This window comes from Zootermopsis nevadensis, unplaced genomic scaffold (assembly GCF_977971745.1).
Source record: "Zootermopsis nevadensis isolate Lab colony 2312 unplaced genomic scaffold, Znev_1.0 Znev_ptg000004l, whole genome shotgun sequence".
Lineage (NCBI taxonomy): Eukaryota > Metazoa > Arthropoda > Insecta > Blattodea > Termopsidae > Zootermopsis > Zootermopsis nevadensis.
This window is the reverse complement of record NW_028259136.1, coordinates 1,368,799-1,395,603: the sequence shown is the minus strand read 5'-3', so window position 1 is coordinate 1,395,603 and position 26,805 is coordinate 1,368,799. Positions and strand designations below refer to the sequence as shown.

The 26,805-nt window shown below is 36.5% G+C and overlaps 1 protein-coding gene across 11 annotated transcripts; it reads left to right on the top strand.

Moving 5' to 3' along the window:
- Window positions 1-6: 6 nt before the first annotated feature.
- Psi (P-element somatic inhibitor) lies at window positions 7-26,046 on the top strand. Of its 11 annotated transcripts, XR_015533644.1 has the most exons (19): window positions 10-182; window positions 1,988-2,075; window positions 3,806-4,069; window positions 5,979-6,108; window positions 7,433-7,544; window positions 8,301-8,471; window positions 8,850-8,897; window positions 9,021-9,164; window positions 9,524-9,730; window positions 10,061-10,304; window positions 11,668-11,825; window positions 12,538-12,602; window positions 13,016-13,101; window positions 13,454-13,587; window positions 15,418-15,591; window positions 16,478-16,661; window positions 18,074-18,214; window positions 23,725-23,868; window positions 24,368-26,046. XR_015533644.1 is itself a non-coding variant. In XM_087342816.1 (18 exons), the coding sequence occupies exons 1-17, from the start codon at window positions 99-101 to the stop codon at window positions 18,172-18,174; spliced, it is 2,391 nt and encodes a 796-aa protein (XP_087198942.1). In that variant the 5' UTR covers window positions 10-98; the 3' UTR covers window positions 18,175-18,214; window positions 24,368-26,046. The 11 variants fall into 11 exon arrangements, 9 of the variants coding, with proteins under 9 accessions (XP_087198946.1, XP_087198945.1, XP_087198947.1 ...); XR_015533645.1 differs by lacking the exon at window positions 16,478-16,661 and having other exon boundaries at window positions 7-182; XM_087342816.1 differs by lacking the exon at window positions 23,725-23,868 and having other exon boundaries at window positions 9,024-9,164.
- Window positions 26,047-26,805: the final 759 nt, after the last annotated feature.

Below are 26,805 nucleotides of genomic sequence, written 5' to 3'. Positions count from 1 at the left end.
CCCGGAAACTAGACTTAAGCGCTTGTAGCGGTAGACATTACAATTCTTCGGTCACCTAAGGAAGCGCCATTTTATCTACTCTTGCTTCATGGTTCAACATGAGTGATTATTCAGCGGTTGCTCCGCCTACGAATTTCAGTCAAAGTTCAGCTTTTGCAGCTGCCCTTCAGCGTGCTAGACAGGTAATTAGTTGTAATTAATTTGAGTTTTCATAGGAAGGAACTTTGGGTTATTTGGAACCGTCGGTATAGCGTGTATGGTAGGGCCTTGGCGGCGTACATACGTCAATTGGCGCCATTCCGTTTTATATTATTGTGTTGTTATGTAGTGTAGTTACTAAGTATATTTAAGGTTGACTGTTGATAGCGTTTTCGGAAGTATGTTTGATTATGATCCGATACCGAAATGCGGCTATTAACAAGCAGTACTTAATAAATGCTTTGTATGTTCTTGACCGGCCTTGGTGTACACGCCATTGCCGCTGAGAGCCAGTCTTTGTGTAGCAGCGCGGGTAGTACCGCATTTTTTCGCTTGCATTATAAAATTGAATAGAACGGAGTATGCCCCAAGGTACTAATAACCCTGTGAAGCCAGTTTAATAATTTTCACAATGAAATTTTATGTCCAAATTAATGTGTGCGTCAGTTTATACATATCTTCAAAAGTGGTACATGGGATTTTGTGCCCGCGTGGAGCCAATTGTGCTTTGTTTCATATAGTTTGGCTGAAACCTGTGACGAATATTTTGAACAATACAAATTAACTAGTTTTGACGTAGCATTGTTATTTGTTTCTATTGGAAGTCAAGGCCATTTAAATGGGAGCGTTAGATTTTGGCGCTTGTTGAGCAAGTGTGTGTGTGTGTGTATGTTTTCTTTGTATCAAAAGAAGTTCCCGGATTTCAATTCAAACTTTGTTTTAGCTTTTCATTGCTATTATTATGCCAACTAATAAGTGAACATTTTTTCACACAGTTGACCCTTATAGAATATTAATACAATTTTCCTCGTGTTACCAGAAATTGTATGCACATAGTTGAACCTATCACATGAACACAAGATACTCAGTTGAGCAACAGGTCATCAACAGTGTTGATATGGTTTGTGTTTCTAGATTCATTACTTCACATGTGCACAAGTATAAAACTGTCTTTAGTGTACTGTCTTATTTTCCCATGTGTCACCTGAAATGTTTCATTGTACCTCTGGTGATGCTAACTTAGATGAATTTTAATGAATATAAGTGTGCATTTATAAATATGCCATTAATATCAGGGAGTGAATGATATAGTTCACACATTGTGAAAAATATGAAATTTCAAATGTTGATAAAATGTGTATACAATTGAAAGTTTTGTTTTGAAAATGAAGCTGATAGTTATAAACACATGCTATTTTTAATATGGTTGCAGTGAAACCCCTATATTATTTATCATTAAGTGTAATTCTGTGTTTCCTCGATTTAAAACACCATCTATTGTATTGTAAAAAACACCCTTGATTTAGTAATAGATTTTGTGGAAGAAAGGTGCTTTTTTGAATCTTATGTGCACCCTGAATTCATACATATTTACATGTAAAAAAGTGGGTCTTGAAATCAAGAAAATACATTATTTTGTTTTTACGAGTTCTGTTAGTATAGTGTGTGGAAACTGCTGGAACCTCAGTGAGTGAAGATCTTGAGGTTATGTGTCTAATTTGAAAATAAAATTCTTCCATACCTAGCCTTTACAGAATTTGGTCCTCTTGGGATATGTGCATGCATATATATGCATTTATTTGCATAAATTTATCAGGGATATGATCATTTAAGTTTTTTAGTACTACCTGCACTTTTTGATTTTAGGTACTAACAAATCATGATGAAAACACACATTCTGTCATTACTGAAATTATAGATATCAGGACTTCTTAACTGTGGTGCATGTATATTGTGATCACTGATATTTTTAGTATTTATGTACTGGAATTTCTTTGTTTTGGTGTAGATTGCTGCTAAAATCAACCCTACTGGTACAAGTGAGAGTGCAGGTCAGAAACGCCCATTGGAAGACGGGTCAGGTATGGACTGGACAGGTAAACTTATGCACAGGCCAAGTCTCCGGTTAACAGATATTGCATTGACCATTTTTTTGACAGAAACTAGTGGAAATGTCCCTGATATTACTTTGATGCACTGAATTGTTTTTGGAATTGGTTTGTGCCCCTTTTCATGTCGACTTTGATTAAAATCTAGGTCCCCTTTTTTCCATTACTTAGCTTTAGTGTTGTATTGGGTCAAGTTTTTCAAGTTTCTGAATATTTTTTGAAAGGTCCTACTCGATATAATTAACATTTGAACATGAGAGAATTCTATATTATGAACTGAAGAATTGCATCATATGCTCTATATGGTGATCTAGATATGAGTTTAAATATGAGATTTTTAATTATTATAAAGTTAAAGCTTGTTTGATGAATTTCACAAATTTGCCTATCATATTTAAAGGATTTTTAATTGTTTGTTGTTCTGCTTGGTATACTTCAACTTAGAAAAGCTGAGTTATATCCCATGTCATGTTTATGATAGAACAAGGTTTATTATTGAAGAAATGTTTGTGTCTAACATGTATATTAATTTCCTTTCCTTTATGACATGGTTTTGGCTGCAGGAATTGTTATGAAAGTGCATTGGATTACATTCTGTGGATAAATGCATCATGCTTGCTTGTGGTTGTTTGAACATTTCATTTGTATCAGAATTACATGATTGTAATTTAAGGGTTTGTTCTATTTTGTAATGTTGGAGACTTGGCTTATGTTATTTTACCTGTTTTTATTCTATTACATTTGTTTATAATTGTTCTTGTGGAGTTTAATTTTGTATAATGTTAAGGTAAAGCCAAACAAAATACAGTGACACCTTTGTTTACAGAACATAGGTTGGCAGAAATGACTATGATTTGTATTTTGGGGATTTCAGGGTTAAATCAATGTCTTGACTTCAGGTTTTGTTTTTCTTTGTCTCTAAATATTTGCTGAAGTTGTAATCAAATTAAGCCATGATTACATTCTGCTTGATGCCATAATTTACCATCTGAACTTGTGCTACTTTCTGTTTTCATTCATATATCTTTATCAACACATTTTATTGTAAAATAGTGTGTGGATTTTTCCATGGCTTTTGTTCATATGTATGAAACATTTTTGAACTTTGATTCCTGAACCATCATTACTACTTGATTGTTATTTGAAGTAAGAAGATGGGTAAACATTTTTGTGCAGTAAATGGTTTAATATAAATGAAGATCTAGCTAACAAGAGAAGAATAAATTGTATGCTGTTGATTTGAAAGGTGTATGAAAATATCTGTACAAATTTCTATATATAAAAATGGGGGTATAGAGCTGTAGTTCTTAGATAAGGTGTCATATTGTAGGAGAATTGCATTACTGTAAGATATATGAGCTAAAAAAGTCAGTTTTAGAAGCACAGTAATTTTTACAAGAACACATTTTCAAGTAATGTGGTTGAAAACTAGCAATATTTTGCCTTTGTGATTTATTTTAATTCTTATTACTGCTTTCCTTCTGGTTTAGCAAAAGGCTTTTTAGAAGTTTGTGCAGTGAAATTATATTGGATTTCAGAGCATTGTTTTTGGTAAATGTACATAAGGTAGATGTAATCTGCCATTTGGATGAAATTGGAAGCTATAAGCCCTACTTATTGTTGGATCCTTTTTGCCCTTACACCTTCAAACATTTCAAGAAGTTTGGAAATCATTCTTTCCATCTGTAGTTGTTTATTATTCTGATTACACTGAAAAGAACCAGAACCAAAAAAGGTGGCTGCAGTGAATGACCCAGCAGGAGTTCAGCTGGCAGCGTTGCGAGCGCAACAGGCAACATCTCCGCCTGGAACAAACAGTGCAGCGGCAGCAGCAGCAGCCGTTCAGGCAGCGGCGGTGGCGGCCAGAGTGGCGGCCGCAGCAGCAGCGGGCCTGCAGGGCCTGGGCGTCGGTGTAGGCGTCCCTGGTCTCGGGGCAGTTCAAAATGAAGATATTCGTGTCCCTGATAAGATGGTTGGGTTAAGTAAGTATGAGTAATTTTTTTAGCATTTTGGGAGTGGAATTTATATGCCTGGACTAAAGAGATTGTATATCACATGGGAGTGATATGTTAGCCAGCTTACCAGATAGCTGTGGTCTGGTAGGATTAGTACTAGTAATGCTGTACAGGAACAAAAGAAGAAAATTGTGTGTATTTGTGTTCTAAAGGAAATAAAATAATTACAATGCTGTGGATGAATAGGCAGTAAGTGTTGTTTTTATGGATTGGGTTAGAAAGGTGTGTAGTGAATGATTAATACCAGGTAAAGTCATTCTTAAGGACAATGCGCACTTAAAGTTAATAAAAAGTAGGCCAGCAATATTAAACTTAATTACAGTAAACACAGGATTGGTTCATAGGAAGGGAATCAATACATGTATTAAATTAAGGACACTGAAACAACAGGGATTAAAAATTAGTAAACAGCATGTTCTGGTTAGAACACGGACTGCTTGTACTGACTTTGAACTTTAAAAATTAGGAATTCATAGGACGTGACATTTTGTGAGAACTGATACCATTGAAATTATAGGAAAATCAATGGGACTGACATAAATTATCGGATACTGTATTTTCTGGGAACGTTCATATGAATGAGGCAGAAAACTGCTGTCACTTTCATAAACACCAAAGTAAACTTCACACTTGTGGCATAAGGGGAGTGATTACATGTATTAAGAAAAAGGAATACGAGGTGCGATCGGAAAGTTTCCAGACTGTGTCAATAGAGGGCGAACCAGATGTAGTACGAGCTTCTGCCGCTAGGGGGTGCGGCCTACATTCATAGTGAATCAGTGTGCCAGCCAGCATCATCGAATTAGCATTTGTTTCTTAGTTACGGGCGTTTTGGTAGTGCATTACACCGACCCTCCTGCGATTTCGGAATGGCGTGTGCATCAAATTTTGCCAAAGACTCACCAAAACGGCTACGGAAACCTATGAAATGCTAAAGCAAGCATTTGGGGAGTCCACAATGGGTCGTGCACAAACTTTTGTGTGGCATTCACGTTTTAAAAATGGCCGAACCTCTGTCGATGATGACGAGCGTTCTGGACGACCATCTTCGATGGATGAATTTAATACCTGAGATAAGTGTACGGGTTTTTATACGCGCAGTCTGGAAACTTTCCGATCGCACCTCGTATATGAATGAAGTGTAGTTTATTATGCAAAGTGAAGATTAAAAGACCTTGAGTACCATAAGAAGTAAGATTCCTTGTACATGCATATGGCACCAGTAGGTAACATTTCTGGTTTTAACAGGAAGTAAATTTTTTATTTGTTTTGCAAATGATTCCATGTTTGTTCCATTTATCCCTCAAAGGAGAGCTGGGTAGCTCAATCAGTATAGTGACTGACTACGGACTAGAATCCCCGACAGACAGGGGATTTTTTCCACCAGCCTCTTCATCCAGACTGGCTTTGGGGTCCACCTAGCCTCTAGTCCAATGGGTACTGGGGTCCTTTCCCTGGGGGTAAAGAGTGGCAGAAGCGTGATGCTGACCATTCACCTCTGTCTAGTGCTGAGGTTGAGAATGAGTAGGAGCTGTACCTTTTCCTCCAAATTACCTTTCGGTTTGCCGAAGTCTAAGGGCGTTTTAACTGCAAGATTGTCTCTTAAAAATGCAAAGTGGCAAGGAAGAACATTTGGTAAATTAGTATTATAATGTAATATGTGAGTCTAAGGACCATAATATTAATAAGTTCAATAAATTTCAACCCTGTTATAAACTGTATAAATTATTGAAATGCCATTGAAATAATAGTATAAGTATAAGTTTTCTGTTTCACATTCAGTTTTCAATGTATAGTAGTTCCAAGGGACTTTGTTGTTTTGTGGTAAGCGGTAAGATTCTATAAAATCTTAATCATGTATTCTATATTTCCACAGTTATTGGTCGAGGTGGTGAACAGATTAGCCGGCTTCAGAACGAGTCTGGATGCAAGATCCAGATGGCACCAGATAGTGCTGGGTTGCCAGACAGGAGTTGTACACTTACTGGGTCACGGGAAGCAATCAAGTAAGATATTTTTTTAGTTATTTGTTAGCTTCTTCTACAGTTTGTTTGATAGCTGTATCAGAAGAATTTTGAAACACTTTGACATCTGTACCATGAGCAGTTTACAAACACCACAGAACATTTCCCATGTTAACCAGAAGTTCTTTCTAAATCTATATAATGTGTCATTCCCACCTCTTTGCAATATCATCTCTGTTATAACTCCCTAATTTTGTGGGTTCATGGACAGTAATACAATCGCATCAGAACTCTCCATCTGAACTGTATTAGTAATTTCATCCACATGTAAAAGTGCATTTTATTCTAAATTTGTAGGCATGCCACCATCTTCATAAGTACTGTATTATACGTAGAAGCTTTATTTTAGACGTAAATACGTCTATACGGAAGGGTTATTCGACAAAAAAGCGTAATGAAGTTGTGTAAGATCCATATCAACAATGTGTAAATATGGACCAACAACAATGGTCAGCTTTTATATGAACTCCTGCGTGCATTGTTATGTTACCTAAGCAACTAATTGTTGTGTCATCTGTTTACTCGGCATTGTTGTGTTACATTACTGCCGTCAACAATCCGCTTCCGTTATTGCGGAAAAAGCTGAGCTGTGAATCGCTTGTAGAAGAAGTGCGTCGTAAAATAGATAATATTATGCTGTTAAAAACGTTTTGGAATATCACAAGTACTTCAATTATATAAGAATTATTAAGGAATCTGTGATACTGCCCTCCATTCTCTCCATTTTAGTTTTGATTAAATTGATCATTGACGGTGGACATCGTGGTCTCTCACAATTGAACAAAGTTTGAAGTAAGGTATAAAGGCGGATCGCACTTCACACTACTGCTGCCTTTGTGTGTTGCGTCGTACTATGTAGAGATAACCAGATGGATGACATAGAAGCTAAAATAGTCCATAATGCAGAATATGAGATAATACAGAAAACGTAAAAAAAATTAAATAGAAGTATTAAGTAATGAACCTGAAGTTCCCAAAAACTAATGCTGAACGTATGAGGGAATATAGAAATCGCAAGAAGCAATTATTGCAAGTTATTGCTTCCACATCATTAGCAAGTACAAACAATATCTTAATCAAACTATTTACTCAATTGTAAAGCATGTATAAAGGGAATATTTAGAATAAAGCTAATATATAATCTTCCTTTCATTGTATTTATTGCCTAAATATAATTTAAATACAAAAACATATTTACGTAAGATTCTCTAACTGTGGTTCCACTGTCAATTTTTGTGTGTTGTTGATGTCTTGATTTAGTTGCTGTATTTGACATTTGAAGTTTAATATTATTTTCTTCTCTTAGTCGAGCAAAAGAGCTGATCATGAACATTGTGCAGCAGCGCAGTCGGACTGAAGGCACTGGATCTAGCATGGGTGATATGAATATGGGAGGTGGTCCAGTTAACCATGCTCATGTGAGTACAACCTTGGGATGCCAAGCATTTTTATGAAAGAAAGTATTATTTTCATGAAACTAATACTATAGACAAAAAGAATTTACATTTGTCTGACTGTAGAACTCTGTTCAAATACGTGATTTGTGATAAAACTACAGTAACACAAACAAATAAATATTTGGTCACAATTACTGGTATGCTGTTACTGCTGCTTGAATTATGCTGATCATTGGTGTCCCAAACTGTTCTTCAGTACTTTTGAAAAGGTTACATTTTCTGTACAGCATGAAGGAACTGTTTACAGAATTAGTGGTGAAACTTAATCAATTAGTCATTAACAAATGTATACAGTCTATTGTTACAGAGTTATTCATGCCGTATAATGAAAATTATTTGTATTTGTACATTGATGAATGTTTACCATATTGAAACATTAACAGTTAAAAGCTTAAGATCATAATTACGTCTTATGTTTTATGCTGTGCAAAAATATTGTGTACAATGAGGCCCCTCCCAGAGCTCAACAGGCTTTGATTTTGGCTTTAGTAAATAAGAAAAATTAACCTGTTAGCATATAGAATAGTTTCCAGTACCAAATTTTTGATTCGTTGACATAACTGAATATGCAGGTTATCACCTGTGTACAAGTTCTTTGCATAAACTGTACAAAATGATAGGCATTTTGCTCTGTGTCTAAAGTTGATTCATGGCACATTGTTCTGATATGGTAGTAAGAATAAGAATGCCATCTGTAGCTACTCTTGTATGTTTTAGGTTGAGATCATGGTACCTGGACCAAAGGTTGGTCTGATTATTGGGAAAGGTGGTGAGACAATAAAGCAGCTGCAGGAGAAGTCTGGAGCCAAGATGGTTGTAATTCAAGATGGTCCAACACAAGAACAAGAGAAGCCTCTTCGGATCAGTGGAGAGCCACAGAAAGTGGAGGTATAATTACGTGCAATTTTATTAAACGTTCTGGTAAACAAGTGTGACTAGAAAGTATTGCTTTGCTTCATCTTTACTATTGAATATTGTTGTTCACCAATTGCATATACCCTTAACAAGGTCGTCATATTTTGTTTGTTGCAGAAGTAGTGCTAAAATGTTACCCTTTGTGTTCTAGTTTAAATTGCACTCAACATGGTATGGAAAGCATGTTTAAATGCTCATAGGACATAGATGAAAGAGACTCGGTAGCTGTAGTGACGCAGACCATGAGCTGTAATAATTTAAAATTTGGAAATGGGATGTTAATTTATTGTTTCGGAATTGTTCTGTTGGTCAGTTATTAACATTTAATATTTTTATTCTAATTTTTTACAGTATGCAAAACAGTTGGTTTATGACTTGATTGCTGAGAAGGAAATGCAGGTGAGTTTGAATTCTACATGATGTGGTAAATTTTTAAAGTAGAATTTTTACTAAAATTCCATGTAGGACATTCATAGTGTAAGTCATTTTTGTTTGTACATGGATGATTTTGATCTTTTTCAGCAGGCGTACAATCGAGGGGGTGGTGGCCAGCGAGGTGGTGGTGGCGGCGGCGGCGGTGGTGGCGGTGGGAACCACAACTATGATGAGTATGGTGGCTCTGGAGGTGGAGGCGGAGGCGGTGGGGGAGGTGGCGACTCTGTTGAGGTGTGTAGGGAAAAAGTTACATGTAATGAATAAATAAAAGTTTGTGTTTGTATTAGGAATGTAGCATGAATATGTACCTGAGTGCTGTGTAAGTTTGTTAGTGTTCAAGACAAAACATGCAGTTTCCAAGGTATGGTTTCATTAAGTTTTTGTCTTTTTTGAGCAGTATGTAGGGGAGAAAAAATTAGATCACATTTTTGTTAGCAATGTAAGAAGGCAGTGTTTTCATATTGATTTTATGTAGAGATGTGTCGTCTAAGCTGCTTTCAGTAGGTTTTGTTGAATTGCATATATTGTTCATGCAGATGATAATTCGGGTTAGGGTCATAGGTGTTACATGATTTGAATTTTCTATTAAGGTGGCTGTTCCAAGAGCTGCTGTTGGTGTTGTTATTGGCAAAGGTGGTGATATGATAAAGAAGATACAGAATGAGACTGGTGCTCGTGTCCAGTTTCAACAAGGACGTGATGATGGTCCTGGCGAGAGAAGATGTCTGCTCACCGGGAAGCCCAGTCAAGTTGATCAAGCAAGGCGAAGGATAGAAGAGCTTATCGATAGTGTACTTGTGAGTTTTTTTATTATGCAATGGAAAACAATCTTAATGCATTTATTTTTTATCTTAAACACTTAATGTTAGGTTTTAATATTTGTGTGATTGTCATCTGATAATGATGTAAGGTTTTTGTGAGTTAATGTATCCTTTTGTCTTATATTGAACTTAATATATATGTATAGCCACTGATGATGGCTTCATGAAGCTTAAATGCATTTGGCATGCAAAGTAAATAGTAACCGAAAGGATTAATTTTTAATAAATAAGTTGAATGATGTCTGTTTTTACATTTCTGAAAATCTATTTGATGAGTAGCGATTTTTTATGCCTTTTTAATTTCAGCGACGTGATAGTGAGATTGGACGTGGTAGAGGGCGAGGAGGGCCAGGTGGACCCCCATATGACCGTATGGGTAACAGAGGTGGTGGTGGTGGTGCTGAGTTCGGGAATGGCGGTGGTGGTGGCGGCGGCGGCGGCGGCTGGGACAGGCGACCGGGTGGTATGCAGCAAGGTGGTGGTCAGATGGACAAACAAGAAGCCTCGTTTACAATCCCAGCTGCAAAGTGTGGCATAGTTATAGGAAGAGGTATACAGTTAATGCTAGCCAAGAATTATTATTATTGTGTTCACATTTCAGCTCTCATACCATTGTTACATTTAAATTAAACTTATTTGCTTGTTGCTTTTTTGCCGTATGTTTTGTTTGATTCCTTTGGAATTGTCATTGATGATTGTAAATGACTTGTAAAGATTTCCTCATGTGATTATGACAAAAGTATCTCTGGCCCCTTTTCTGCTGTTCATATATTGAAAGATTATTGCAATTTATTTGTATCATAATTAATTGAGTTTGCTACATGCTGAGCTTGTCAGAATTGCTGTATTGTGCCAATGGTGGTGTCATCAGATATACCTTTAATTTCTTGCATTGTTTCTAAAGACAAAATTTTGTTCACTGTGAAAGTTGGGGTCTTCCAAATTTTATCTTAGAGTGGGTACAGTGTGGGAAGAATATTGCCATGTCGTAGGGTCTATTATATATAATTTTGTAATTAATCGCTATGAAGATGAACTTAGTGAGCAGAATTACAAAATCTTGCATACCAGCGGTTTAGGAATATTTCTGAAAGGTTTTTGTTTGCAAACAGTTAAGGTTGATGTCTTCTGCTTGTGTGACAACTGTTTTAATTAAAAATGTGTTGAAAAACATTACTTCATAACCACAGTAGGATTTTAGGTTGTCATGGCGGCGGGTCCAAAGATGATGTCTACTGAGTTGTAGTACCACATAGTCTGGTAGAAGTTTACCAACATTGCTGAAGTCCTTGCTGCCTCCATCATTGTCGTGATGATGAAGGCAACAAGGACCTCTGAAATGTTGGTAAGCTTCTACCAGACTACATGTGCTACAACCCAGAAAACCATGGTTATATATTTTACCACTAACAATTTTTATGTATTGATTGATTGTAGGTAGGTGGTCCTAATAGTGTTGAATAAAATGTCAGACATTCCTCTTGTAGACAAATATTGTTCCTCATAGAACCATGACTACTAAGCTAATGGCACTTGTGCAAACTAAGTCTTTTGGATCTGTTTGAAGTATATGTAAGCTTCATACTGTAAAATTCTCCCAGGATAGATGGTATGAAGTATAACAAACGACTTTACCAGAGTGTACAATAGTGTATGTTGCATTACAGTTTGACTTTTGTAGCATACTAATGACATTCACTGAACACGTTTGTATTTACAAATCAAAATTGAGGGGAGAGAGTTCTTCTTTTGCCCCTAGTGTAAGAATGTCTGTGTGAGTGATGTACTTTTTGAAAAAACGAATAATTTACATATATATTGTAACATGTTCTATAATAATGTGTTCAGAATTGTCTTCTTCCATTAAGAAATGGGATATAATGAGGTTTTTACTATATTCTTTAATTGTGTAGGAGGTGAGACAATCAAACAAATTAATCAGCAGACTGGTGCACACTGTGAGTTGGATCGGAGACCACCTCCAAATCCTGCGGAGAAAGTATTTGTAATCCGAGGATCTCCAGACCAGATAGAACAAGCAAAGAGGATAATAAGTGAAAAAATTGGACTGGTTTGTAATATACTTTATGGTCTTTGCATTAAATACTATATATTCTAGCCCAGTGAATGAATGTAACAAAAGTTTGACATAAATGTGATTCATTCATCCAAGACAAACAGTTTTGTTGAGCTTGTATCCACTTTTGAAAGAATGTTTAGGAATTGCACAACTATTTGATATTCATATATGTGCATTCATGTATATTTGGAACATTCGGTTGTCATTTGCTGGAATCATTTTACATCCTGAATCATACCTGAAAACATGGGCTAGGCTCACTATTGTAATACTCCACACATCTTTCATGGCTCGATGTTTGCAGGTCTTGTAACCATTTGTTATCTCCCCTTCCATCCTTTTCCCTTGCCAAGCTTGAAGGTTAGTGCCAGCTTCTTGTATCATTGAATTATGATATTTAAAAAAAACAGTATTTACTCATTAGGAAAATCATTTTAAAAGTTCCTTCCAGTATGCTATATGCTGATTTAATGAGTTCATTTTATTTTTACCCAGCTAAATATACAATTCTTCACAAAACTGATCATTGGAAAAACGTGAATTCTCAAAAAGAACTGACTCGCATGATATATTTATGAGGTATTTGTCATGTTGCCACATAAGGGAGAATGTTATGTATTACTTCCATACCATATATTACAGAGTACACATGAATTTGTGTGCAGACAAACAGGATTAGACTAATTTCTGATGTTTATTGCAGCCTCCTGGACCTGGTGGAGCGCCACCTACACAGTATCCTATTGGAGGTCAAGGTCCTCCTGGAGGGTAAGAATCTTTTGATGAACTTAACTGTTGTGTTCTTTTCTGCACATGTAGCTGGGTAGCTCTGAATTTGTCATTATATGCCAGAAATCCCTTTTTGCAACATATATTATTGGCACGATGAACCAACCAGTCACAGGCCTTTAGTGTACATGCTTGTACAGAGCTTTTGTTATATTTATTTGAATTTAATGAGAAAATTGTTCAAGTTTAGGCATTATAATTACATGTTATTGGGCTTAAAATTTTCCTTGCCAATAACCACAAACTTGCAAGTTTTGTTCAGAAGACTGTAGTACAAGTGTTTTAATAGAAGAAATATATCTTTCATTCAGATGTTGACAGCGTTGTTGCCTTGTATTTGAAATATATTCCCTTCACTTAAAATTGTAGTTACTGAAATCTTTGCATTACAGGCAAGGTCCACCACAGCATTTTGCTCCTCAGGGCTGGGGTGCTGGTTACCAACCGTGGCAAAACCAGCAACATCCTAATGATCCAAGTAAGTGTGGCCAGTATCACCAGTACCAGTCTATTTGGTGTGGTTGTGAAGTCAGTAGCATATGTGGCACTTGTATGTAAAGCAACAGCAGCTGAGATAAGAACTATTGATTTTTTTAAAAATATTTTGGATTAAAACTAAATGAGCTTGTAACTGATGACTCATCAACAAATAATTTTGTGGTCCTCATTGTGAGGTCTTAGGCCAGATGTTGCCCATGGGCTGCTAGCTGGACCACACTGATATGGGAAGTTTTGTTAACTGTGTTGCTGATTGTGCTGTCCTTTCCTTATTAGGTGCTTGTATGTGTAGTCAAAGTCTTCCAAATTACCACAAAATATTTCTCCCACAGATGCTGGTGCTCAAGTCCAGGTAAACCCTGCAACAGGACAGCCGGATTATAGCATTCAATGGGCAGAGTATTATCGTTCACTTGGGATGCACAGAGAAGCAGAGATGATAGAACAGCAAGCTAAGGCTAGCAAGGTACAGTGTGACAGGTTACTTGAGGAATTGTAGAGAACAGGAGTTTATGAATGTTATTGGAAAGTGCTTATTGATGCATGTAGTCTACTATAGGCATTATAAAGAAGTGGTAAAACTGTGAAAGGATGATAAAAACTAAACTGATTGCTGAAAATATGTCTGGTGGTAAATTTTGTGCATGTGTGTGTGTGTGTGTGTATATATATATATATATATATATATATATATATATGTGTGTGTGTGTGTGTGTTAATTCCCAGCATGTAAGGTTTTTGTCGTTAGTAGCATCAAGATTCATTTTTTTGCTGAGGAATTTTGAATGGAGATTTAAACATATATTGTGTTGAAATATGGCATTATGCCAAGAAGGGAGCAGCTTTGGAGGCTACTTCAAACCATGCCAGCTCTACTTGAATCAACACTTGTGATATATAGTTAAGCACAGACAGTAAACCACTTGTATGATGTATTTCCAGGTTGTACTTGCCATTGCTGGTTTTTAAAAATCTTTGACATTTAAATGTGTTACTGCAGCTGTTTAATTTCAAAAATTTTGCATTCTTTAAAATTTACTGTCAGCAATTTTTTATTATAAAATGAAATAAAAACTGAAAGGTCAGTTATCAGAATTTATATGTATTTTCAGGAAAATAGCTCTTTAAGTAAATTTATTTCTTTTAAGTGTTCATATTAACTACATTCAAAACTACTAGATCACTGGCAGTTTCATTTTTGAATGAGGTTGTTACTGATGCGTTCATTATTACATCATTATTTTCCAAAACATATTAAGTTAACTGCACTTTAAATAATTATTGTTATAGGCTGTATTCAACTGTAGACTTAACTGTAGTTAACTGAAGCTATTGGTAGTGGTAGCCTTAAGGTAGATCCTCTGCTGTCCTGGGGTTGTCCCCCTCAATTGGATTCTGACCCGGTGGGTGGTTTTGCCTCTGAAGTGGATCCCTTGCTAATGTGGTGGGGATCAGAAAGGTAACATTAAACATCTCTAATGCCTCACTTGTCAGGGTTTACAGGGTGATGGGAAGTTACCTGTTATGTGTGAAGATTTGTATATAATAATGTTATGCTTCAATTGCGATTGCAGTGAAACCTCGATGCATCGTTTTTGACCCGGGGGGGGGGGGGGATAAAAACAATGAATACGGGGAAAAACAGTTGCGGGAAAGCATTAAAAATGAGAAAAAATTAAAATAGTGCATTTTTATCTTTTGCATACACAAAACAATACACATAAAACCTGTTTCAAATTTACTTCTTTTTGTCAAAAGAGTCTTTAATGGATAACTTTACGTTTTAGGCGAAACAGAGCCCTTTCCATGTTCAGAACGTTTTCCTCATCACCTTCAAAAATATTGTGCGGACCAGTGCATCATGTGCTTCGGCAAAACTTGACACAGCTTTGGGCTTGTATTCGTCGTTTTCCCCCCTCCTCACCGTTCCCGAACCTTTTTGTGATCGTCACACGACTCATCGATGGTGTTGGTTGTGCATGTGGCAAGCTTGCTGTGCGTCTTTTGATATTAATTTATCTCTAAAGCGATCATTTTAAATTCTAAAAACATTGCGTAAATTTAGTTATAATTTCTCAGAAACGATCAATGCGGGAAAGTTGTGGGCCAGGACTAAGATTTTTGAACGATTGATGCGATAAGACCTCAGTTCGAGGAACGATAGAAGGGAGAAAATGTAACACTATTTTATATGGGACATATCAGGGACCGAACAAAACAGACGCATCCGGGAAAACGATAGATCGGGGAAAGATGGATAGAGGTTTCACTGTAGTTTGGCTTGTGTGTGTTGTAGGGACTGCAGCCTCAGCAAGCTGCACAGCCTGCACCCCAACAGGCAGGTCCACAGCCAGGTGCTGCAACACAAAATGGGCAACCAGATTACAGCGCTCAGTGGGCAGAATATTACCGGTCTATAGGCAAAGTGAAAGAGGCAGAGGCAATTGAGGCACAGATGAAGGCTGGCAAGGTGATTTGAATACAAATAAAATGCTAACTGAAGTGTTTCTTGTGCATTGCTAGGGCAAACAGCAACTGAGGCCAAAGATCACCTTCCAAATTTAATAAAATTAACCTATTCAGAAACCATTCTAGTCTATTTTTCTTGGTGTATTTAGGAGGAGTTTGCAGTTTTCAAAGTTTAATATAGTCCTGGCACTCTGTATGTGACAGTTTATGTCAGCATGACAAGGAAACATATTTTGGTAGAATATTCTACAAGTCTGTAATGTGGATGCCTGTTTAAAGCCTCAGTAGTCTGACACAGGGCTGCCACCTCCAGGCTTTCTGACAAGTTTTGATTGATGTTTATACCTCCTGCAGAGTGGGTGTCCCAGATATTTGAAGCCCCCAAGAATGATGCTTCCTGTTGGTATTTAGGTCCATATTCAGTGTTAGGTCCACTCCACCATATTTTATGGGCATTTCATCTACCATTCAAGACACAAGAGATTTCAAAGAGGGTTGAGAATTATTCTATAAAGGCTGATAATTATCTCACATTTTTTCATGAGACAGCTGATTTGTTTGTATACAATAATTATCTTTAGTATAGCAGTTTAAAGATTTCTGTCTTCTGGGTTGTTGCGCTGTGTAGTGGTTAACATCGACCAGACTACACAGCACAACAACCCAGAAGACGGAAATCTTCATACTCACCGCTGTGAAAACCTCAAATCTTATATAGAAGTTTAGTTGAACACTTTTCTATATTGGTACATTATATGTAAGTCATGGTTCATGATAGTTACCCTTAAAGGTTTGACATATTAGTGATTGCAGAGTGTAAGTATTGATGTGGGAAATGTTAATACATGCAACTAGTTTGATAAGCTTAATACTGCTTCTTATTTTAGCCTGGTCAGCCTGGTGGAGGGGCTCCAGGTGGACCCCAACAGCAGCCACAGCAGCAGCAACAGCAGCCTGGTGGAGCACCACAGCAGCCAGGGCAAGGAACACCGCAGCAGCAGCAACCACCATATGGACAGCCATATGGCTACCAAGCAGCTGCTGCTGCTGGCTACTACGGAGGAGCCCCAGGTACAACGGATTATGTAGTAGTAAAATTCTAAAACTTTTATGAGATTTGAGGTTCTCACTACTGTGAAGATGTCAGTGTTGGTCTAAGTAAGGATGGATTTAATATTCTGTACTCCATAGTCTTTTAAGAACTATTCTTATCTGTGTCAGAACTTTCATCCTATGTGGCTTTATTTGATTCTGTGGTTTGCCCTGGGCTACTGGTGTTGTTTAACTTGCATAACCTAGCCAGAGGGATTCCATAATACTGTTGGTATGTCTCCATAGATGCAGTAGTGTGCCATTTCTTTAACCCCTTATAGTCATATTTGGTGCTAGATGGACTGTCCTCTGATGTCAACATTTTTTTTTTCGGTTTATGAGGAAGAAGTTGACTAAGTGTCTGTTTTCCTGAACCTCTGCTTAAATTATGCAAAACAGATTAAAAATACTGCATATTCTAAGCTTTTGGGGGAATGTTGGTTTCACCTGTTGATGGAAATGTTCAACTAGTGAATGTTGTCACACTGTGCTGCCATAGTTGTTTCTCTTCTGTGTGCAGTAGGAAAGGCATGACATTTTTTAAATCAGCCCAGTCAGTTGAACTTTAATACAAATACAGACATTTTTGTATATGTTGAACCATGATGGTGATGGAGCACTGTTGCAAAAGTGACCTTGGTACAGACTGAAATATCAGGATGCACAGGGTTTTTTCTTCAGTACTGGTGCAGTTCCATATTCATTTCCTGAAATACAGATGTGTCCTGTATTTGTGTGGAACTTGTGTATTCTGAAATATGTTATTATGTATTTAAAACTTAAAGGCATCTTTGGAGTTCTTAGAGTATTATGTGGCCAGTACAGTTGTTTACATCATAGCCAGGTGGTGCTTGTAAGGATGACTTGCATGTGGAAATTAAATTGGAGTACAGGTACTAACAGAAACCATTGGTGCGGAATACAGGCCTGAATTTTTTTCTCCTGCATATATGGAATTTAACAGCTTGTATTGAAAGTATGTATACTGAAAGAGGATTTGTGGGATCTGAATTCACTTACCGAAATTGAGAATTTATGAATGAGATTGTGTGCCTGGTGCTTGCTAGAGGCTGATAATACATAGGCTTCCTGGTTTCTACTGGGCATAAAATAATATTGGGGGTTCTTCACAGGTGATAATTAATGTTATCATCTGCAGCCCTATTCCCTCAACATCTTGTCCATTTCCTATTTGATTTGGTTATAATCTTAGTTTAAAATTATGAACTTTAGACATATAAAATATCCTCTGAATTTGTTGCTGTACTTCTAGTTGACTACAAATTAGCATCAACTGATGGCTGCATATTGAATGAATGTACATTTCACATTTTGAAACACTTTTGTTTTAATCACTTTTTTTTTTTTTTTTTTTTTTTTTACTTTTGTAGGTGGTCCACAACCCCCTCAGCAGCCAGGACAGCAACAGCCATATAATTACCCAAGCTATGGTGGATATGGGGGGCAGCCCGGTGGACCAGATAATCAGTGAATGGCCAATCTGTTGAACAGAGAAGAGGAGGATAGTAGTCGTAAGTAACAAAGCTTCACAGAGCTATAGCTGTATAATTGTAGAGTAGAGAAGTTGAAGGATGGTGTTGGGTAGGTTAACCCTACCTTAAGAAATGTGTTTGGTGGTGGAAGCAGTGTCATTGGCTTGATGAGTAGGTGTTTTATTTTAATGTAGATGTACAGTTGTCATTTCTGCAATTAGTGGAACTCCAGTTTTATGAACAATGTACAATTCCTTCATTTGAACATGTTTTATTCTCAAGGTCCCAGTGATATATGTTGGAAATAAGGATCTGGGTTAACTCAATCAGAAAAGTGACTGGCTATGTGCTGGATGGCTGGGGCAGCAGGATCAGGGATTTTTCTTTTTTCCCCCCGCAGTGTCCTGACTTTCTTCCAGTTGACCCCGGTATCCTATCCCATAGGTACATCAGGCATTTTTCCTGGTGTTCAAGCAGCCAGTCTATGAAGCTGATTGCTTGTCTCCATTTAGCGCCAAGGCTTAGAATGTGTGTAGCTACATTTTGATTCTATCAAATGATTTTATGGTGGTGTGCTTAATTGAGCATAATTATGGCATCACATTTAAGCACAGGGATACCTTTATTTATCTTAACACTAGAAAATGAATCTTGCTGTGTTCTATTTAAAGAATTCTTATTTGATGCATAATATGCTTTATGTCAAACTATCTGTATACTTTGAATTGGTTCTGTTGAGCTTCTGTTTTGAATACTTTTTACTTTACATGGTTACACTTATATATCCTGCATTGTATTCTTCATGTGATTTTCATGTTCTTAGCGCTGAAAATCTTTTAAACAAGAATGGGGTGTTTATGAACAAGGTTATGCTGTCTGTAGGTAATTGTTTTGTCCACACTTTAGTATGTAAAATGTGTTCATCCGAAGCTAAATACTGTAGAAAAGTTGCTAAAAACCCAAATGTATTTTCCCATGTCTGCCATATACAGTGTTGTGTCATACAAAGTGCATGACCTCTCAGTAGGTTATACTTTGAGTATCTGGGTGGTCATGTCTGTAAGTCTTAGATGTTGCAGTTTGTGGGTTGGGTTGTGATCAGTCATCCTTTGTGAGCGGGTGCATTTGTTGCAGAAAACTGAAGCTGCGTATGTTATTGTTTTATACTTTTTACACAGGATTGCATACTAGTTGTCACATGGTTGCATACTTGCTTTGCTCTGACATGGGTAATTATGTTGCATGGACAGAAGTATTGAACTTTGCAATATATTTCTGTGGAGTTGTGTCAAGTGCCTTGTTTGATGATTTTCAGCAGAAATCTACTGGTCCTGGTGGATGAGCTGTCCATAATCAGTGCCCATAAAATTGGTTTTCTACTTAGTAATTGCAGTTACTGTTTTACTAATGTGATTGTGTTGTCACTTAAATACAAGTGTATTCGCTCCTTTAGTGTTTTCTTCAGTTAATCTGATTTGAACTTAGATCTGTAACCACATGTAATTGAGTGGTGTGTATTTGATTTGTAATTTGAATTGTTTGATGGGTACTATGTGAAACCCTCATTTAGTTTTTTTATGGGAGGAAGTAGATTTGAATGCTAATGTCACAGTCTGTGACTAAGGAGCAGAGTCTTGAAAACTAAGTCACACAAGAAATTGCCTGTCTTTTATGGAACCACAGATTCCATTATTGTGTTCTAAAGATCCTGCCAGCGATCCCTATCCTGAGTCAGATTTAGTCTTCATTCTCTTTTCCTGTTTATTTAATTTTAATGTTATGCTTCCACCAATGCCTAGGTCTTCCAAGTGGACTCTTCACTTCATGTTTTCCCCATAAAATTTTGTATAAGGAAGTTTTTATTAAACAAGTTGGCTTATAATAAAAAAAGCTAGAAACATGATTCTAATGTAAAGCAACGAGAAATGATAGGGATTAGCTCTATCGACTGGGCCTAACTGAGTAGGTCTACCTGAAGATGGAGATAGAGTCATGTAATTTTATGATTTTATTAGACGATGGAAAACATCCAGAGAACTTTTTATTTGAATTTCCTCAATCTGTCCAGACAAATTTTGGAATAGTACCTTTACTTTTATCAACTGTCTCATTCAGTCCAGCTGGCTGTGGGTTGTAGTAACATACCACTAAACCATTAACCCTGCAGTTAAAAGTCTGGTTGGCAGCCCTGTTGTGTAGTGGTTTGCATCGTGTATTCCCATAACAGCTTCCTATCATGTTATTTCAAATCCATTAAGCATCAGTCCTGTTTGATGCTCTATAGTCTGAACTACTGACATCATCATTAAATGAACCTCAGTGAATGCTTCTTACTTCACCTTCCAGTAGATGTTTGCTAAGCCAATCAGTGGCCATGTGTTGTGGGGCGTGGGTCTTTATTGGACATAGGGACTGTGGGTTCAGTGGATGTTTGTCTGCAGCTTTCTGTATTGTGCTGTCCTGTATAGGTAGATGCCTTGTAACAGGCTGATCGCTCGTCCAAGGAGTCCTACCAGATGTGTAAATAGATTAAGAAACCTCCCATATGTAAGGAGGCCAAGGTCCTTAAGTAACTAGAACCAATAAAATATATTTGCTACATGTTTATTTTGCATGCTTGACATAAATTCACCAAGGGTCAGAGGGATTCAGGATCAACTAATTTTGAACATTTTACTGAAACATGGATTTTAGTTTTTTTGCAATAAATAATGGGGCTGCTGATTTACATTAAATCTACTGCATTGTAATATGTTTAGACCATTCCTAGAGAAATGTGATGTGAATTCATTGAAGGATCCTAATTTAAAATGTAAAACGTGTGTACAGATATGGAAACATTCTGAAATTCTCATTCTTGCTACATAGTTTTCATTTCATGCTTTTTTATAATAATTTTTGTATAGAATTGGACTTCCATGGTACTGTATATGGTTTTGAATTGTCTAAAATTGTCTTAAGTATTTTATTTTGTGGCTTTGTCTTGTCAAGTGGATATTATTTTTATACATTTGAACTGCTTTGCCATTTCTTAATAAGTGGTAGTCTTATAACTTCATCACTTGCAAAATTTTTAAAATTCACTTCCGCTGTTATAACTGAAATACCCCCAGTGTCCTCAAGTTTTGTTCTTTTCAACCATTTCACAATCTTATATGTTTTGTTCTTCCTTTTCTTTTTTATTTGAGATTGTCTCCAACACAGCACTGACTAATGGCTGGGTTTGCTCCACAAATGGAAGAAATAGTGGTTTTTTTTTTGTTTGTACCAAGATATTGTTCTTTATAGGCACATCTCCCCTTGATAATGAATTATGAAACTTTGTGAGGGAATGATTACATTTGTTTAATTATTTTGACAAGTACTATTTATTTTTCTTTGTGCCTAGATATTATAAGCCTGTTTTAAAATGAGGTTGACAGTCAGGTAGATGTGTAGAATTTACTTTTAAGCTGGCCAGGTTTATTTTTTGTCTTGCTGTTGGGGGGGGGGGGGGGGTGTTTTGTCCTAACCCACCAAAATTGCAGTTATGTTCATGAGGTACAGGAGGTGGTGAGGTGTGTCAGGGAACACTTTCTAAAAACACATTTAGAGCACACTAGGGGTTTGGTTTATCTTGCTTCATTTTATATATTTTCATCTTTCAGGTTTCATTGCAACCTGAATTTGCCCCCATATTCATGTGTTGTACTTCTGTATATAAATTCAACATTGCTGAAAGTCACTTTTTAGACATTTTATTTACTTGTAATTTTTAATTCACTATTACTAAAAGAATTACTAAAGACATTTTTGTGGCCTTGCATGATATTACATTTATGAAATTTAAGGTATGAAGATCAGTGTCTTATGGGATGTTGCACCATGTAGCATGGTAGAGATTTGGCATATCAGATATGGTCACTGGCTCTATAATTAGGGTGATGTGTAATTGTTACATGCAAAATTGGTTTAAGTTACAGGAGCAGGTTGGACAGAGAAGCTTGAATGGACCAGAGGGTTGAGGAGGGGGGGGGGGAAAGATTGTGATGAGGACAGTCAAAGCAAGGGAGATTGTAAATTAATTGGGCGATCACAGCCTGACTGAGGAGGGACGTGGAATGAGTGTAGGAAAGAACAAAGTTAAGGAAATAAAATAGAAGGGAACTACGGAACAAATAGAAATAAGTATTATACATCTAAAAACTGAATACTGGGAGAAGACAGGTGTAGGTCCAATATGCAAGGAAGTGAATAAATTTAGCCCTGTCAGGACCACTGTAACCAGCAGTGAAGATTGCAGAAAACAGATTAAAATGGGAGGAAGGAGAAGTAGACAGTAATATGATGTACAACTAAATAAATTCATATGGTTGGGGGGGGGGGGGCACAAATAAGGTCTTATGTTTTAGGAAGGGAAGAAATGACCCTTGTCAAGGTTGAGAGGGAACCAGTAGTGAAGGTCACTGAAGAAGTGAAGTGAAATGTAAAGTAAAATAATTGGGAAAGAGGAAGATGATGTGAAAGGATGGAAAGAAGGTAAACTCTAGGGTAAATAGTAAAGTGATATAAAACTAAATAAATGGATGCCAGGGAATACTAATAAAAGCCCAATATGAGAGGAATGGATGAAATAGTTTTTTATCTGGTTTGGTAGGGGACCAGCAGTGAAGATTGCAGAAAACAGAGGAATTGAAAATAAAGTGGGAAAACATTGGCCCCCTCCCTTATCATTTGTTGGTCTTGCCAAGCTTCTGCCTTATCTGACTGCTCCTTTATCATCAACCCACCTCTTTGTGCAAGGGTTATTAATCACTCTGATGATAGAGGCAGTACGCATTCTCCAAAACATGATCATTATATTTGTCTCAGTATGAGAATAGTTAATGGCATCATATGAGGCTTTTTTTAAAAACTGTTTGCCCCATGAATACTGCTACTGGGCCCAGTTTGGAGCACTATTGTTTTCAGGGCATAGAAATGTGCAGTTAAATTATGAACTAGTTTTATATTGTGTTAGTTTTCAATGACTTTCCTCATATGTATGCATTATTTAAGAAACTTTGATTTATGCCTTTTGCAACAAATTTCTACAGAATATAACATTATTCTTCATTTTTGCAGGTAAAACACAAGGTTATTTCATTTCACTTCATTTGTTTGTCTTGTGATTATAAATGTGCTTATGCCAATTTTGGAGTGCTGAAGTTATGCAGGCTATGTAGTAAAAGTATTTTGTGATTCAGGCATTGGAAATTTGACATTCATGGGTAGCACACTTGGCTATGTATTTGCGTAAGTGGACATCGGGGTTTTATTTTTGCATTTATATCTTTTCAAACACAAAATTGAGAACTGTGTAAAGTAATTACAGATAATATCTAGCTTTAGTGAAATACTGTCTTTCAGAATGAAGGTTCATATTCAGTTTCCCTTTTATCTACATGACTTATGTACATGCATACCACATTTACTTGCACATCCATATTGCTCAGATGTTACTTGTACCTCCCTAGCGATACAGTTTCCTCCATTGTGTTCTTGTATGCTTGCTGTGTCCCCTGCTCCAGAAAATCTAGCAAGCCAAGGTTGGTCGAGTTGGGTATGTGGGGACATTCAAACTTACACCATCACTCTCTTGGAAATGCACTAGAACAAATCACCAGGTGATTTGCTTGGCTCCCTAATCTGTATTAGGAGCAACGATCAAGTTGGTGAGTATGGGATTGGTGAACAGGTAGGTTCGAGAGATGGTTCTATTTGTAATGGATGGTTGAATTTAATAATAGTATTAATAATAATTGTAATGAGGAGGTTCTGTTCATAAGAACATACTTATAATATGTTTGCATATGTGTGCAGCTGAGTGAAGAATTTAATTTACTAGTTCTGTGAAGACCGAGTTGCTTACATATTATTTATAGCACATTTTTTTGTATGCTCTACATAGTATGTATATCTTATGCATAGTGTTTGTATTTTTGCAGTGGGCATACTAATTTATTTCTGCTACAGTGTTGAAAGTTATAAAACTTGTATGTTGAAATCATCCATTATGAAGTAGGATCATCATCCTGTTTCAGTCTTTAGCTTCACCCAGTATAAAATACACTGAACATTTTTCTACTAATGAACTTTCTTCATTTTCAGAACAATCAAGTGTACATGATAGGAATTTTACATATATGTTGTGTGTTTTGCATTTCCTTTCAGATAATTTCATCTTCACTGTGGTTGGTTGACCAAAACACAAAATGTGAAATGCCCCCTATCCAGTTTAGCGCAAATATGAACATCCACAGATTTTACGTGTATTGTGTAATGTTAGAGAATATTTGAGGGCTAAGTGAGTTAAATTTGGACAATTTGCGGAAATGGAATAACTCTTATTTGTCTCCTTGCATGTCTCATATTTTGTCTCTTAATTTCTTTGTTGAAGTGAAGATGATAGAAACTATTAGGAGTGCAAGTGTATTTCATTATAAATGCTGCTACCGTCTGCCATATTTGCTTCCCCTATCCATAAGTATGTAATGACTTTAATTCATGTGTTTCACTGTATGTAATGATAGGTTAAGATATGAAACTATGTCCCTATATTGTTTAGTTTTGATTTTTTACATGGTCTGGTTCTTAATAAAAATGTTTAATTTTTGTTGGTTACTTTATGCACTGCAGGGGGAAGTGTGGCTATATGATCAAGTGAAACTTGCAGTTTATAATTAATCAAGTTAGTAATGTTTAGCTGTTAGAATTGCTGTACTATTTTTTGTGTCCTCCACATGCTACTGTTTGTATGTATGTGAGTGTTATTGAGGAAAAGGGTAGTTACTTTTGCGGGAGGTGTCAAGTTGACCCTAGCAGTTCCGTAGTGTGTGATAATCATGCGACTGAGAGGCGCTGGAAGTAGCATCATGGCTGGAGTTGTACAATTGGTGGTCAGTCTGGAACTTGAAATGGAGAGGGCATTTATCTGAGATGGCAGCAATATTCCATTGAAGGACAAACCCATGCAGAGAGGAAAAATGAAATAACAGTCCATCTTTTTAAAACATCAGGTAATTCTTAGTTGTACAGCCCAAAGCTAATGATCCAGTTATCTTTCCCACTACTCACAATCATAACTGGGCCAATGATGAAGTTGCAACAAACAGCAAAACATATTTTGTTTTTGATTATCTTTCTTATTTTCTTATATTAAGAATTTCTGTGACTTCTGTTTATGATTTTTAAATATGTATTGAATTATCTGTCATGTATACCTTATGGACAGTTCAGATGCGGTTAAATTGTGAGTGGTGGGCACTTACAGATTTGCACCAGCACTTGAATCTGTGAGAGCACTAGTGTAATTCAGGCCTGGAAAATGAAGTGTTAAGCATTGGAAGCCACATCTGTTACAGACAGGAGTAAGTAAGCTTGCATAATAAGAATATGCATTTGAAATTATATTTGGCATAATAATTTTGATTCATGTCTCTATATTTCCCAATTTTAGGATTGTGAAATTGTGGTTATTTTATGACTATCAGAGTAAAGTTTTATGGAATATTGCTCTGAACATCATCAGAAAGTTTAATTACATTGTTTTCACAGTCATTAGGTAGTTGGGCTATAAAACAGGTGTGGCATGCAAAAGTTATGTACCAAGAGCACAGAAGCAGTCCAAAATTTTAATGCTGTTTGTAGCTCATTTGGTCACTGATAATGTATTAATAGTTGGTGCAAATAGGTAGGATAGTATATAAAGAGTACCTTATTACTACATGACTAGACAAACTAAAGGTGTTCATGAACTTATCACACATGCATTCACATTATTATTAATTTTATCTAAACAATGTGTAACCTTTATTCTTAATTTTTTTAGAATTAAAAATGTATGAATGTCTTGTGCATGTAATTTTTTTCAGCCTTTCTAACTAAAAGGCTTATGTAAATGTTAGTACCCAAAGCTTTTAAGCAGCCTGTGACACACATGGATAATTAAAAGTATGTGTTGTAGAAGGGGGTGGAATGGATGGGAAATGAGCTTATACTTCATTTCATTCCTGTCCCAGAGGCTTGTATGGAGAAATAACAAATGCCAGTCTGATGATAAGACTAGTGGACAGTTGTACTTTATCTTGGAGTACATACATTTTCCATATACATTCTTTGAAATGTTGCATACCTTGACTGGCCTTTATATTAATTTATTACTGACAGAGTTCTTGCAGCAGGACAGTTCACTTGCATTTCTTTGTATTGTTAAATGTGTAATGTCACTGATTTCTCCTTTACTTCAGGGATCTTTATTTTGTAGTTATGTCGTCATACAGTGCGGCATTTAATTCTTTGCTGAGTATAATATATGTGCATTGTCCTGTAAGTCTGATGCCGTTGAACTGTTATTTTGGCAAAATATGAAAAAATTAAAGTGAGAAAAATTTGCAGCCTATGTGGTTCCAGTCTGAAGTGTTGGAATATTCACCTTGGATGAGCTATTATGATGCTACACTCTTTACATCATCAATAATTAGTTATGGTTATGTTGCCTCATTGATGTGGCAATTTGCTAGTCATTATTGTTTTCCTGATTTTGTTTGGTTTTTGTATCCTGTAATACCTATATTTCCTTCATTGATGTTTCTTCTTTTGGTGGCATGTCA